Below are 15054 nucleotides of genomic sequence, written 5' to 3'. Positions count from 1 at the left end.
AACTGTTTTTAAGTTTATTTATTTTCAGAGAGGAAGAGAGAAAAGTGGAGAAGGGACAGAGAGACAGAGAAAGAGAGAGAGAGAGAGAGAGAGAGAGAGAGAGAGAGAGAGAGAATCCCAAGCAGGCTCTGCACCACTAGTGTGAGGCTTGAACTCAAGAATCGCAAGATCATGACCTGAGCTGAACTTGGATGCTTAACTGACTGAGCCACCCAGGTGCCTCTAAATCATACTTTTCATTACATCTTTTTTTTTTCTCTCCATTATATCTTCATTTAAGATTACTTTGCCCCTATGTTGATCTGATTTAGAAGTTCAATTGCTCATAACAATACTCCCAAACTTTCCTATCATGGGAATCATCTGGAACTCCTATTACGGATCAGAGTTTGGGGCTTGGCCCAGATCTGCTGAGTCAGAACCAGAAGGGGCCCAAGAATCTTTATTTTTAATCAGGAGCCCCAGGTGATGTTCAACATGAGGCAAGTCTGGGAAACACTTAACCATGAATTTAAAAGGTAATAACCTAAGAGAATTTAATCTGGTTTTGGATTCACTTAGTTTGGAGATAAAAAAAAAAAAAAAACATCCACAGTCCATAGACTGCATGGAATAATCATCTTTATTACTGTGTTCTTGCAGTAAGGAGTATCAGTTTGTTAACCTAATAGTAAAAATACCACTAAAGTTTAAAGAGTTACCAGCAATATTCCAGAATGAGGCTTGTGTCCATATCTATATTCTCCACAAGAGCTTTAATGAGGTCTTTCTTGGTGAGAAAATGTTGCCTGAAAACCGGCTGGAAAGAAATCTAGAAATAAAAAGAGCAAAACAAAAACCCCAATAAAGTGAAAGGTATTAGAATAAGGACACCATGGTGATTTGCCTTTTTATTGTCCTTTTTTATAGAGTAACATTTTTCTAGACTCCTCTAACCCTTTTTTATCCCCCTACCCAACTTGACCATCATTCTGAGATTTCAGATATATTTGGCTATGGGCCCCAAATCTCTTAATCAAGTTACCCTTCGGTTCTTCATCAATTAGTTGTTAGCAATAACCAGTCCCATTTCTACATTTGAACTAGGCTTCAAAACACATATCCTTTCTGTAGTGATCACATTCCTGATAAGCCTATTTGCGAGTAACATAAAATGTTTTTTTTTTTTTTTAATTTTTATTTATTATTTTTGAGACAAAGAGAGACAGAGCATGAATGGGGGAGGGTCAGAGCGAGGGAGACACAGAATCTGAAATAGGCTCCAGGCTCTGAGCTGTCAGCACAGAGCCCGATGCGGGGCTCGAACTCACGGACCGCGAGATCACGACCTGAGCCGAAGTCGGCCGCTTAACCGACTGAGCCACCCAGGCGCTCCAAAATGTTTTAAAGACATAGCGTCAAGAACACAGTTCTGTTTGTATTTACAAAGTGAAAAATGACTTTTCCCTAGGAGTTCATAAACTTCAGTATACCTGTGTACACACTGATGTTATCTTTTTAATTTTTAAATTTACTTATTTTGAGAGAGAGTGAGCAAGAGAGAGAGCACACAAGCAGGGAGGGAGCAGAGACGGAGGGAGAGAATCTCAAGCATGCTCTGCACTGTCAGTGCAAAGCCTGATGAAGGGCTCGAACTAACAAACCATGAGATCATGACCTGAGCCAAAGTCAGATGCTTAACCGACTGAGCCACCCAGGCACCTTCACGTTGACTTATCTTCCACCAAACAGCAACAGAAAAGTATGAGGCTAAAGGCTAGGTCTGAAACAGCTTATATGTTAATTAATCCTAGATATAGTTCTATCAGTGAAAAAGCTAAGTAGAAAAAAAATGTCAAGCCTCAGGGGTGCATCTGGGTAGCTCAGTCAGTTAAGTGTCCAACTCTTGATTTCGGCTCCGGTCATGATCTCACGGTTCATGGTTCCAGTCCCACACCTTTCAGTGCAGAACCTGCTTGGCATTCTCTCTCCCTCTCTCTGTTTGGGATTCTCTCTCCTTCCCTCTCTGTCCCTGCTCTGCTCTCTCGAGTGCATTCTCTCTCAAAAATAAACATTAAAAAAAAGTCAAGGGCACCTGGGTGGCTCAGTCAGTTAAGTGTCCGACTTTGGCTCAGATCATAATTTCACAGTTCGTGAGTCTGAGCCCTGCATCGGGCTCTGTGCTGACAGCTCAGATCCTGGAGCCTGCTTTGGATTCTGTCTCCCTCTCTCTCATCCCCTCCACCACTCACATTCTGTCTCTCTCTCTCAAAAATAAACAGACGTTAAAAAAAAGTTAAGCCTCTTCTAAATTTTCTTAAAAATACAGAAAAGAGGAAATGAAGCAAATGGTCCTTATTTGTTTGAAAACACTAATGTGTATATTTAATATAACTAAAATTTATGAGTCTACAACATACATCCTCTCCCCAAAGAAGAAGACTTTAAGATTTCCTGGGGAAATCATCAGAATGGATCAAATTTGATGGTACTCACACCAAGAATACTCACACCAAGTTTGCCAAGACGAATACCCCACTGAGCATCAGTACTGAGTTCACGGAACTTAAGCTCTGTTTCTATTTCCTGATAGAGGCTGGCCAGCTGAGAGCCCACCAGAGATATTGCCTAAAAAATTAAAATAGAATTAAAATTCAATCACAATAGAATATGTTCTAACACCTTTTGGATGAAACCCAACAACAAAAATCATAACCTTTCTTTGTGATAACAGTGTGGAATATTACATATTGCTTCATACACACAGTCATTATTGATATAATAGGTCATTCAGCTTTTATTATGATGCCATAAATGTAGTCTGGCTTTCCTTCAAAGAAAAGGCCAAATTTTGGTTATCCTGAAAATAAAATCCCCACAAAAGGCAAATTTAAAAAAAAATTTTTTTTTTTATGTTTATTTTTTTTTGAGACAGAGAGAGACAGAGCATGAACGGGGAAGGGGCAGAGAGAGAGGGAGACACAGAATCGGAAACAGGCTCTAGGCTCTGAGCCATCAGCCCAGAGCCTGACGCGGGGCTCGAACTCACGGACTGCGAGATCGTGACCTGAGCTGAAGTCGGCCGCCCAACTGACTGAGCCACCCAGGTGCCCCAAAAGGCAAATTTTAAAACAAACATCAAAGAGAAATTCTGCATCTGCTAACCTTGTCCAACAAAAAAGACCTGGTTCGTGGGTCTAAGGTTTCAAATACACTTCAGATATAGTAAATGTAAGAAGTGAAGGTCTATGGCGACATACAGATTTAAGAAATAAAAAATACCCTAATTCTTTGGGTTGAGCAGTGCTTATGACCTGCATATACACTCATGGTGTGTCAGTAGTCAAGGAAAAGCTGTTAGAAAACAAGAGAGTTGGCTCCACATTTCTTCTGCTAAATCATTAAGTGGCAAAGCCAACTTCATTTTTTCCCCTAAATCTCTTCATACTTTAAGAAATGAAGCTGTGCTTGCTCAGGCCATACCAAAATTTTGTCGTAGTTCTGCCACGCTTTATCTATGAGCTTCCAGAGATTTTCAAACACTTCTTTTTGGGGTAACAGAGTGCAGTAACCCAATGCCAAGTCAAGATCCACCAGGCGACAATTAAATACCTATTGGAAGAAAGCATCAAGAGAACATTCTTTACAATCAAAATAGAATTTGGTCTCTGAATGCTTATTTGTTACGAAATTTAATTATAACCCCTAAGAAAGAATAAGTGTTTCGTGAAAAGTGATGTAGAGTAACTTGGTTCCAACTTGTCTGCTTAGTTTTAACATCCTTTATCATTACCATAAACTTAAGGAAACAACTTGGACAGGTTGTATATAGCACAGAACCCTTACCTTCTTCTCCCTGACAATCTCATCACTTCTCTTTAAGCCCCAATATGCCCTCCCCATCCTCATTCTTATCCTGAGATATCAGAAGCAACTAGGAGAGAGAAAAGGAAAAGAGAGAGAGAGAGAGAAAGAGAAAGCAGCTTACCAAGAACGGATACTCACTTTGTGCAACAGTGTTGTAGCGTTTCCCCTGATAAATTTAACAGCTTTCTCTTTCAGTTCCATAACAACATGCCTTGATTTAACTAATGTGGCCTCTCCAAACAACTTTTAGAAAAGAACAAAAGAATTGTTAGGTCTACTTCTATCTATGTGTCATTTTGAAAACTCTTCTTAAATATTAAGGAACTTGAAAATTCATCATTATATGCAAAATGTGCTGGCATTTAATCTATGATGACAGAATGCTGCAGCTAAGGGGGGAACTGACTGGGAAGGCACAAAAAGGAACCTTTTCAAATATTCTATACCTTGATTGTGCTGTTGGTGACATGGTGAATACACTGTTGACAGACTTAAAATGTGCAATTTTGAAAGCAATACTTTACTTAAAGTTAATTTTGGGGCACCTGGGTGGCTTAGTTGGTTAAGCATCTAACTCTTAAATTCAGCTCAGATCAGGGTCATGGGATTGAGCTCCACACCAGGTTCCGTGCTGAATGCGGAGCCTGCTTAAGATTCTTTCTCTCTCCCTCTCTCTGTCCCTCCCTCCACACTTGCACACTCCCTCTCTTTCAAAAAAAAAATGTATACATATATATAAAAAGATAAAGTTAATTTTGTAAAAAATTGTTATTTAACAAATATAAACAGAATAGTAGAAGTGATGCAATTCTCTCTGTGATTAGCTTCATAAGCAAGTTATCAACAGGTACTTTGTCTTCTAGAATCTTTTCAATGATGCTGTCAGGTAATAATTATAATAATTTAGGCTACAGTAATACAAACAACAGATAGAGTTTTGACCTAATGTGTTCACTGGGTTGGGAGTAAAAAGACATATCACTGCAATTTAAAACCTCAACTGAATGATTTCACCTCCCTCAGTCTGCTTCCTCATTTGCAAAATGGAGACCCTCAGGGCTGTTGTCAAGACTGAATATGAAAAGTATGCAAGTACCTTGAACCACACCTGAATCTCAGATGCTCAACACATGTTTCCTAAATCTGACAAATTATCAATTTCCTTGTTCCAGAGCCAAATGAGAAAATGTGGACTCCAAATCCGTTTGTTTGGTGGTGTATTTGTATCTATATTCCTCCAAAGTGAAAGCATTTGTTCTCAGAACTATACCTTTCCACTCAGACTGGCATCCATGAAGCTTGATACAGAGTGCTGAAGACAGGTACCAAATGAACCAATGACAAATCTTAGGGCCAGTTCCCACTGGCTAGATTCTTGCAGGTTCTGGAGCAATGCCGAGATGGAATTTATAATAGGTAAAATGAGGTTGTCTCCTGTGAAATGATAAAAGTACTTCATTTCAGTAAAAGTATTTTAATATTTAGATTTTTCAAAGAAATAAAGATCATAATTATTGAAAAACTGTTTTCAGGGACAGCCAATGTTTTCAATGTAGATAACTATCATAAAATTGGTTCTTAAAGCTAGTAAATGAGAGAATTAACACGGACTTTATTTAAACCAGAAAATAACTAAGTTTGATGATAACTGATCTATTTTGAGATGCTTAAGTCATTAGCTGGAAAAAAAACAAAAAACAAAAAACCACTTCTCCGTGGGGAAAACCAAAATTTATGAACAGATTCGTAAGTTAATGTTACAAGCCAATGACAGTCTCTTGACCTTCTGGAAGAGTAACACTGTAATAGTCATAATTAAGTACATCAAGAACATTAAGTCAGACTTATATTCAAGATTTCAAGGAATTTCTGTTTTTCTGATGTCAAGTACCTTCATTAATAGAACGGTATGGTAAACTTGTAGAATCCAAGGGATGTCTCTTGCTTTCTACAAAAAAGAGTGAAATATGTTAACAGTAAATAAAACAACTTGCTTGTAGACCACATATTCCAAGAAATATTTAAATATTATGCTATTAACAAATAATGTTCTAAAATAATCTACTTAAAAAAAAAAAGAGCACTTAAGTATATACAGAAAAATACATACGTTAAATGTACAACTTGATGAAGTGAATACATTCACATCCCAGAACCCAAACCAAGAAATAGAACCTTACCAGTACCCAAAACTCTCTCTTCCCCCTTTCCAGTCATTATCCACCCTCAAGAGTAACCATTCCCCTGACTTCGGACAGCACGGCTTCTTTATAGCCTGTCCTTGCACTTTACGTGAATGAAATCATATAGTATGACGTGTTCTTTTGTATTTGGCTTCTTTTGGTCAGCATTGTGCCTGCGAGATTCACCATATTCCCATGTGCAGTCCTAGTTCCAAACCTCCACACTTTAAAACTTGCATAAAGCAGAAATACATAGAAAATAACAACACAAGTGACATTTACCAGCCAGAGGCAGAAGTGACGCAATCAATTCATAAATAACAGGCAGCACCATCTGTGACTCCAGAACTATCCCATCTTCACTGAAGAAGTCACTGTAAGACCACTCTTCATATGGATCTTTTTGAGTTCCAAAGGAAGTCTAAATACCAAATCACAGAAAAGACCCAAGTAAATACACTCCAAAACACAAATACCATCTTCACTAAGCAGAACCCAGAATCAGATGTACTAGAGCCAAATGCAGTTTGGATGGTCAAATACAACTGTGTAGTCTGCTTCCTCTGGGTAGTCTGTGGCTTATGATAATGCCATTTTAAATTAAACCGTTACTCTAAGATAAGGACAATGTCCAGAGATGCCTTTTTTTGAGGCCCAACATTTCAAAAGATAGGGCAACTTAAAGCCAATAAATGTCACTGAAAAAGAGGTTTCATGCCCTTGAGTTTTCCGGTCTAGAATAAGAAAACACAAGAGGTAGGGGCACCTGGGTGGCTCAGACAGTTAAGTGTCTAACTTCAGCTCAGGTCACGATCTCATGGTCCATGAGTTTGAGCCTTGCGTCTTGCTCTATGCTGACAGCTCAGAGCCTGGAGCCTGCTTCGGATTCTGTGTCTCCCCCCTCTCTCTGCCCCTACCCTGCTCTCTCTCTCTCAAAAATAAACATTAAAAAATAAATTAAAAAAACCCACAAGAGGTAGATTTGATATTTTTATAAACTATACAAGTGATTTAAAAGTGGTTCATAATGGGCGGGCAGGGATTTGGTTTAAGAAAAAGAAATTTAAAGGCAATTTACTTTCATTAGAATTCCACAGTCATCCATTTGGCACTGTCTGGAAAGCTCTACTGCTGTTAATGTATATTTACATAGTTCTAAAGCATCTAGCAAAAAATCTGAAAGAAAATGGAGAAAAATCATTACACTAATATTCCACGTGTTTGGAATAATGAAAACAATCTTTTAATAATTACCATTCAAATTCTAAAGAAGGCCACAAGATAGAACGGTTTCCACACAGCTTTGACTACCCTAAATAATGCAGTTTAAATTTTTACATAAGCTTGGCTGAGATGTAACCTCGTATGTGGAGAGGCAAGGAACTTCACAATCCCATCAAAGTGATTATTATCAACAGTTGGAAATGACATTGTTAATATCTGTAAATATTTTGAAACAATATTCCCCATGGAGAATCAATTATGACTGGCTCTTTGTAAAATGGAGAGAACGATCTTTTGTTTTTATGGCAATGTCCAATTGTGAAGAGACAGCACACGTGGGAGATCCGTGTGAAATGAGACACAGAACACAAAACTATATTATACACCCTGTCACCTGGGCTGCAGATGGTGGCAGCTTGGCAAGCTAGAGCATGTATTTCAGAAGGAAGATTGAGGCCCACGGGTGTTGCCATTGGAATGTCATTAGCCAACATGTGACAAAGCTTCTGACACGTCAAAAACAGCAACTTCCCAGTGTCGGCATTGCGGTGATACTTAAACAAGTCTCTGGAAAAAAGGAAGTGTCAAAAGTGAGAATACTCGGAGCAAAAGCAAATGCATTTGCCTTTCTTGGATTAATATATGAACACTACCTCTTTAAAAAGGGGCGCCTAGCTGGCTCAGTTACATGTCTGACTGTGGCTCAAGTCATGATCTCGTGGCTCATGAGTTCGAGCCCCGCATTGGGCTGTGTGATAACAGCTCAGAGCCTTGAGCCTGCTTCAGATTGTGTGTGTCTCTCTCTCTCTGCCCCCGACTCACGCTCTGTCTCTCTTTCTCAAAAATAAACATACATTGGGGTGGCTGGATGACTCAGTTGGTTAAGGGTCTGACTCTTGGTTTCAGCTTAGGTCATGATCTCATGGTTGGTGGGTTCGAGCCCTGCATCGGACTCTGTGTTGACAGTGTGGAGCCTGCTTAGGATTCTCTCTTTCCCTCTCTTTCTCTGCCCCTCCGCTGTTAGTGCTCTCTCTTGCTCTCAAAGTAAATAAATAAACTTAAAAAATAATGAAAATAAACACTAAAAAATAAAAAATAAAATCTCTTTAAAAATGTTTTTATGCCATCTAATGTGCTTTGTCTTTTAACTTATTTGGGATATTACTAACTGTCAGAGGGCAAGGCAACCTAAATTCCATGGTTAGGTTACCTAACGACTCACATCATGTGAGTTACCTGCCTGCTATGCTACCATTTTGTGACCTAAACTAGGCTCTGAGGGCGAGAAACCAAGAATGATATCCATGCAAATGAAAAGGTCACTGGCCTAACCCTATTACCAAAGAAGTCAAGGAAGCATGTGTTCCTTTCAGACAAGCTATGTGTGCACGGGGCCGGGGCTCACCTGCATCTTCTCAGCGCTGCTTCCAGGTTCCCATGGTTTAAGGCTCTCAAGGTCAGCTCGGCCTCCCGCTCTTGTGTGGACACGTGCAGGGCCAGCGCCTGTCTGTGCAGTTTGGACTTGGTGCTCGGGCTCTTATCCTCAGCAGCTGGAGGATCTGCAGAGCTCTGGGATTTGTGTTTGGTCTGTGTGACTTCGTGAGCTCTGATGTACTGTTCACGGAGCTCTGAGACCAGGGCACTGTTGCTGTAATCTCCAAAGGACAGGAAGACCTCGAAGTTCTCCTAGGAAGGCAAACAGGACAGCGTGCCACATCTGCTCACTTCATCTGTTGTTAAAAACCACTGGCGAGTCTCAAATCTCTCCTTATTCTCCCTCAAAGACAACTCCCATGTTAATTAAGAATTTAAGACTTTATATTTCAAGTTATGAAAATAATACTATAATAAGTTTGAAAAATGGGAAAAACCATTTTAACCCAAGGATTTTTTCTTTTCCTTTTTTTTTCAATGTTTATTTTTAAGAGAGAGAGACAGAGAGAGAGAGAGTGAGCGAGAGCAAGGGAGGGGCAGAGAGGGAGACAGATAATCCAAAGCGGGCTGCACATTGACAGCCGACAGCCTGATGCGGGGCTTGAACTCATAAACTGCAAGATCACGACCTGAGCCGAAGTCAGACGCTTTAACCAACTGAGTCACCAAGGCGCCCCTTAACCCAGGATTTTCTAAATGTCAGCACTATTGACACCATTTCTTGGTGTCAGATCATTCTTTATTGTGGGGGAATCCTTGAATAGCAAAAGCGACAGAATTAAGTATTAATTCTAATAGTTAGAATTAAGTATTAATTCTAATACTTAGAATTAAGTATTAGCTGAAGAAACCAGCTTTGCTCTTTTTTGTAATAATTCCTTTTGGCTGCTAATTCCAGACTTAGAATTTATTTTTCTTACTCGATTAAAAAAAAATCCCACTGAGGCCCAGGGAAGGATACCAAGAGGCAGTGAGATCACCTTCTTCTCCCCCTCTTCTTCTGGCTCTCCTCCCTCCCCTCCTCCTCTTCTCCTTTTCTTTCCCCTTCTTCTATTTTTTTTTAAGTAATCTCTACACTTAACATAGGGCTCAAACTCACGATCCCAAGATCAAGTCACGTGCTCTTCTAACTGAACCAGTCAGGTGCCCCTAGACCTTCTGTTTTGATGCAGTACTCTACAGCAAGGTTTCTCAATCTTGCCAGATCCTTTGTTGTGAGGGCTGTCCTGTGCACTGTAGCAGCATCCCTGGCCTCTACCTGCTAGATGCCACTAGCACCCTCCTTCTACCACTTGTGACAATCAAAAACTATCAAAACTCCCTTCACAGTGCCAAGTACTCCCTGGGAGCAAACACACCTGAGCTGAGAACTGGTTATCCTAATAAGCAGTGACCATTTTCTTGGTATTTCTTTTCAGTTTTCTTCACCAGCATTTTGTGGCTACATGGGTAATTTCATATGTTACCTTCTCCAGTTAACACTATGGCATTTCTCCTTTCTCCTGTCATTACACAGACTTCACAAATATTATTTTGGATGCCTGCATAACTTATCTATGGTGCAGTTATTTATAAAATGTAAAATTTTGAAACTGAGGCTTTTCCCCCCAAAATATTAGTTATCTTTCCCGAAGAGGATGCATCATGTAGAAATACTTATTTATAAAAATAAATGTTTACTACAGATAAGTTGTGGAAGACTTTATTCATTATATGTCACAATTCTCTATTAGGAACCACAGAAATGTTTATGCTTATATAACCACAGACTATCTCTAGAAAAATATGCAAGAAACTGGCAACAGCAGTTGCATCTAATGTGGGAAACTGGATAGCTGGAATATCAGGATAGGAGGAAGACTTGGTTTTCACTATATATTCTTTCAAACTTTTTTTTGTCAAAGAGTTAATTCCTTATTGTTTACAACATGCAGTACAGAATTTTAGTAAGTTTATTTTTTATTGTGGTAAAATATACATAAAATTCACCATTTTAACCATTTTTAAAGCCTTTTGAATTATGTAGCATCCATGTAGAATCTAGTCAAAGATAAATATACAAGTGATTAAACCACGAAGTTTCTCTTTTCAATGTGCATCTTTTTCCTAAGGAATGTAGCTTCTGTGTGTAGTCAATATAGCTCATGATTTTTCAAGAAGATATATATATGTTTTTAACGTTTTATTTTTGAAAAAACACAAGCTGGGGAGGGGCAGAGAAACCAAGGTGGGGCTTGAACTCACAAACTGTGACATCATGACCTGAGCAAAAATCGAATGTTTAATCGACTGAGTCACCCAGGTGCCCCCAAGGATATATATTTTTTATTTTCAGTAATCTTATTTTAACTATTTATTGCTGCTGAGGCAGTGCTAAGTAGAATAAGCAAGGGTACTGAGGTCAGACAGATAGGGTCCGAGTAGTGGGTTCAGGTGATGAGCTCACCATGTTCACTGCAGCATTACTCACAACAGCCAAAAAGAAAAAACAACTTAAGTGTCTATCAACAGAGGAATAAACAAAATGTGGTCCACTCCTACAATGGAACATGGGTCAGGTGTTAAAGGAATGAAGCACTGACACCTGATACATGGAGGAACTTTGAAAACATGCTGAGAGAAGCCAGACACAATGAGATAAATATTGTAGGATTCCACTTATAAGAAATCTATAGAAAGGCAAATTCAGAGAAAGTAGATCAAAGGTTTCCAGGGTTTGGAGGGAGAGGGGAACAGGGGGTTACTGCTTAATGGGTAAAAATGGGTAAAATGGATAAAAAGTTTCTGCTTGAGGTGACGAAAAGTAGATGGTGGTGAAGGTCACAACATTGTAAGTGTAATTAATGCCATTGAACTATATATTGAAAAATGGGTAAAATGGCAAATTTTACATTGTTACCACAATTATGAAAAATTATTAATATACCAAAAGCACTGAATTATACACTTTAAATAGATGAACAGTATGGTATGTGAATTACATCTCCATAAAATTGTTTTTTCCTTTTATTTTTAAATTTTTATTTATTTATTTTTGACAGAGAAAACGCATATGTTTGTGAGGGTAGAGTAGAGAGGGAGGGAGAGAGTCCTAAGCAGGCTCCCTGCTGTCAGTGAAGAGCCTGGGGCTCAATCTCACGAGATCTCAAACTGTGTGACCAATGTCAAAGCTGTGACGGTGAGACCATGACCTGAGCCAAAATCAAGAGTCCGATGCTTAACCGACTGAGCCATCCAGGCACCCCAGGTTGTTTTACAAATGAGAGAAAAAAAGGAAAACCAGTACGCTGTAATTAAAATTCCCGAAGGCTTGGGGCACCTGGGTGGCTCAGTTGGTTGAGCACCCAACTTGGGATCAGGTCATAATCTCATGGTTTGTGGGTTTGAGCCCCACATTGGGCTCCCTGCTATCAGTGCAGAGCCAGCTTCAGATCCCCATCCCCTTCTCTTTCTGCCTCTCCCTCACTTGCACTTTCTCTCTCAAAAATAAATGAACGTTAAAAAAAAATAACAAAATAAAATTATTGAAGTCCAGTACAGAAAGTTTGAAGGATGGACTGATCATCCATGTCAAATGCAGTGATAAGTAACATAATCAGTAAAGTAATAATGTTCAACATAACTTAACATCTTTACCTGTAAGCTAGCAACAGCTTTAAATAGTTTCAGGATTTCTTCACATTCATCCTTCTTCTGCAGATTGTCTGTAATTAAATTTTTTTAAGTTATAGTAGACATCCAAATTCCCCTATTATTAGATTTTTTTTTTTTTTAAGTAGGCTCCATGCCCAATGTGGGGCTTGAACTCAAGACCCTGAGATCAAAAGTCACATGCTCCACCGACTGAGATAGCCAGGTGCCCCTTATCAGGGTTTTTTTAAAGCTAATATTTTAATTGGCTATGGGTCTTTTATCTCAAGTCTTCAGTAGTTCTTTTCAGAAGCTGAGGTAAGAAAATTTAAGTACAAAAAATCTATTCTTTCTGAAGATAGAAAAGAGAAGCCTATGAGTTACAAGAGAAATGGCAGTTATTCCGAAATAAATTTTAGCTTTTTCCCCCCGAGTTACTTTGTTAATGTTTTACTTAAGTTCAAGTTTAAACAGGTTTTTGCCTGACCATGACCAAACGATAAGTGAGAAATCTGAGCAGTAAGTGCAAGGCACCAAAGAAATCCAATCTAGCCTCAAAGAGCTTACTGAAGCATATAAACAAATGGTCAGGTGATTTTAGAGGTTTCTGTTTTTACACTACTAATCAAAAGAATAAAGGAAGGAAGACTTTTCATGAGGAAAAATGGGTGGGGTCAATGAAGACAAAGCAAGAAAAAACAAGGATAAGGATGAGGGCTGTCACTGATGCTCCTTTCTAGAAAGGGCAAGCTTAGGAACAAAACCAAGATGAAGGCACAAAGGTAGAATGTACCTTTCTGGATGTCACATAGTATTTTAAGAATGTCTACGGATGTCTTCGCTACAGACATTCTCCAGGCCTTGTCCTTAAAAGGAAAATAGAAAATAAAACATATTTCTTTTATTTGTACTTTTTATTCACTCTTTTATTCACTACTAGTGAAGTACACATACAAACAAATACACAAAAGCCATGAAATCAGAAAAAAAAAACCAGTAAAATGGCTGAAAAAAAATGAGAGGTCAGTCATCACAGGGAGTCAAGCCGCTGAGAAATGGATAATTGAATCGCATAGAATGTAAACATGAAAAAAACACTGGTATGAACGCTTGGATATATGATTTAGAAATACCATAGAGCAGGCAAATCCCCAAATCACACCTTTCAGCTACACTATTTTTTTTACATATGTAATGTTTTTTTTTTATTTTTGAGAGAGAGAGAGAGAGACAGCCACTCAGGCACCCCTCAGCTACACTGTAATTAATCGTCACTCGGGTTTTATTTTTTAAATAGTTTTTATTTGACAAAACATTCGGAAAAGCTCTCTGGAAAAGTTAAAAGAACTGAACTTGTTTAAGCCCAGAGAATGGAAGTCTAAGAAATAATCATTATCTTCAAGACTGAAAAAGATTTGAGGTACCTGGGTGGCTCAGTTGGTTGAACATCTGACTTCGGCTCAGGCTATGATCTCACAGTTTGTGAGTTCGAGCCCCACGTTGGTCGGGCTCTGTGCTGACAGCTCGGAGCCTGGAGCCAGCTTCAGATTCTGTGTCTCCCTCTCTCTCTGCCCCTCCCCAACTAGCCCTCTCTCTCTCAAGAAAATAAACATTAAAAAAAAGGACTGAAAAAGATGAAAACAAACAAAAAGACAAGAAAAATCAAAGGAGGAAAAGCTTTAATTGAAGACATGATGTATGTGAAATGCTTAGCAAGTGCAAGGTCCACACAAAGTACTCAAGTATTTCCACTCTGGGGTGCAGTCCGAGCTGGTGGTTAAGAACACAGACTTTGGTATCAGACGGTTTGAGGTGAGGTTCTGCCACTTTCTAATAACGCCAGGAAAGTCACTCATCTTAAAATGTTAGTTTCTGAACTTAATCTATAAGGAGCTGACAACAGAACCCATCTCAGAATGTTGTTGTGAAGAGGAAAGTGGACAATTCATTTAACCTATTTAACCTAAGCCCCCAGCATTATAACAGTATAACAAATATTAGATACCAAAATAACCAAACTTACTTCCCTAAAGGTAAAAAATTACTAAAGTGGACTGCTGACACAGGATGGGGGATAAACGGTAAAAAAACCCTCAACTGTCCTGAAAATATTAGGTATTTGGTTCCTCATCTCTCTCAAGAAGTGAAGTGGCTCTTTTAAAATTGTTCCTAAGTTCAACATTCTCAGATTATTGAGATTTACATGGGTTCTGTGGCTGACATTATTTGATAGTAATGACTACATCCTATACAACACAAAATACTTTATATTGCATGGCTTTATGGAAAACCCTTTTGTGTACAACAATTAGTTCAATTAATCCTGGTTTGTAGATCCTTGATTATTCAGTGTGGGCTCAAGCCACTGCTCCAAGGCAGCCATATGTGGTTCTTTTCTATGTAGTGAATTTACACAGGGATTTTTACATTAGAACATTGTAGCAATGAGAAGAGCAGATATTCATATTTTGCTTATCCATCTTTTCTATCCTGTTGATTAATATCCATAAATACTGGATTTATCTATATTTTATTTAGTGAAAATCTCACCTCTTTAGAATCATCCGGTTCTTCTTGTAATGCCAGTCGTGCCCATACGATTACCCGTTCTGCAGTTTTCTCTGCTTGAGCAGGAGGCAAAGACCTCAACAGAAGCACACAGTCTTCACCCTTTAACAGTGTTTGAAAGGAAGAAAAGTGTAAAGGACAGTTTGGAAAGTTTGGACTTACCTCTTCC

At 38.8% G+C, this 15054-nt stretch overlaps 1 protein-coding gene across 2 annotated transcripts in view; it reads right to left on the bottom strand.

Moving 5' to 3' along the window:
• KNTC1 (kinetochore associated 1) overlaps positions 1 to 15054 on the bottom strand; it is a 74272-nt gene that overhangs the window by 25674 nt on the left and 33544 nt on the right. For both annotated transcript variants that reach the window (XM_040443966.1, XM_040443965.1), the window contains exons 31-43: positions 14868 to 14987; positions 13111 to 13183; positions 12324 to 12391; positions 8659 to 8939; positions 7648 to 7820; positions 7108 to 7205; positions 6312 to 6450; positions 5738 to 5794; positions 5117 to 5280; positions 3985 to 4089; positions 3463 to 3591; positions 2491 to 2607; positions 702 to 811 (exon numbers count right to left, since the gene is read on the bottom strand). In XM_040443966.1, coding sequence (XP_040299900.1) covers positions 702 to 811; positions 2491 to 2607; positions 3463 to 3591; positions 3985 to 4089; positions 5117 to 5280; positions 5738 to 5794; positions 6312 to 6450; positions 7108 to 7205; positions 7648 to 7820; positions 8659 to 8939; positions 12324 to 12391; positions 13111 to 13183; positions 14868 to 14987 — 1634 coding nt within the window. The remainder of the gene's footprint in view (positions 1 to 701; positions 812 to 2490; positions 2608 to 3462; positions 3592 to 3984; positions 4090 to 5116; positions 5281 to 5737; positions 5795 to 6311; positions 6451 to 7107; positions 7206 to 7647; positions 7821 to 8658; positions 8940 to 12323; positions 12392 to 13110; positions 13184 to 14867; positions 14988 to 15054) is intronic.

Source organism: Herpailurus yagouaroundi, unplaced genomic scaffold, assembly GCF_014898765.1.
Source record: "Herpailurus yagouaroundi ecotype Mexico unplaced genomic scaffold, PumYag 191, whole genome shotgun sequence".
Classification (NCBI taxonomy): Eukaryota; Metazoa; Chordata; class Mammalia; order Carnivora; family Felidae; genus Herpailurus; species Herpailurus yagouaroundi.
This window is presented reverse-complemented; position numbering and strand designations above follow the sequence as displayed.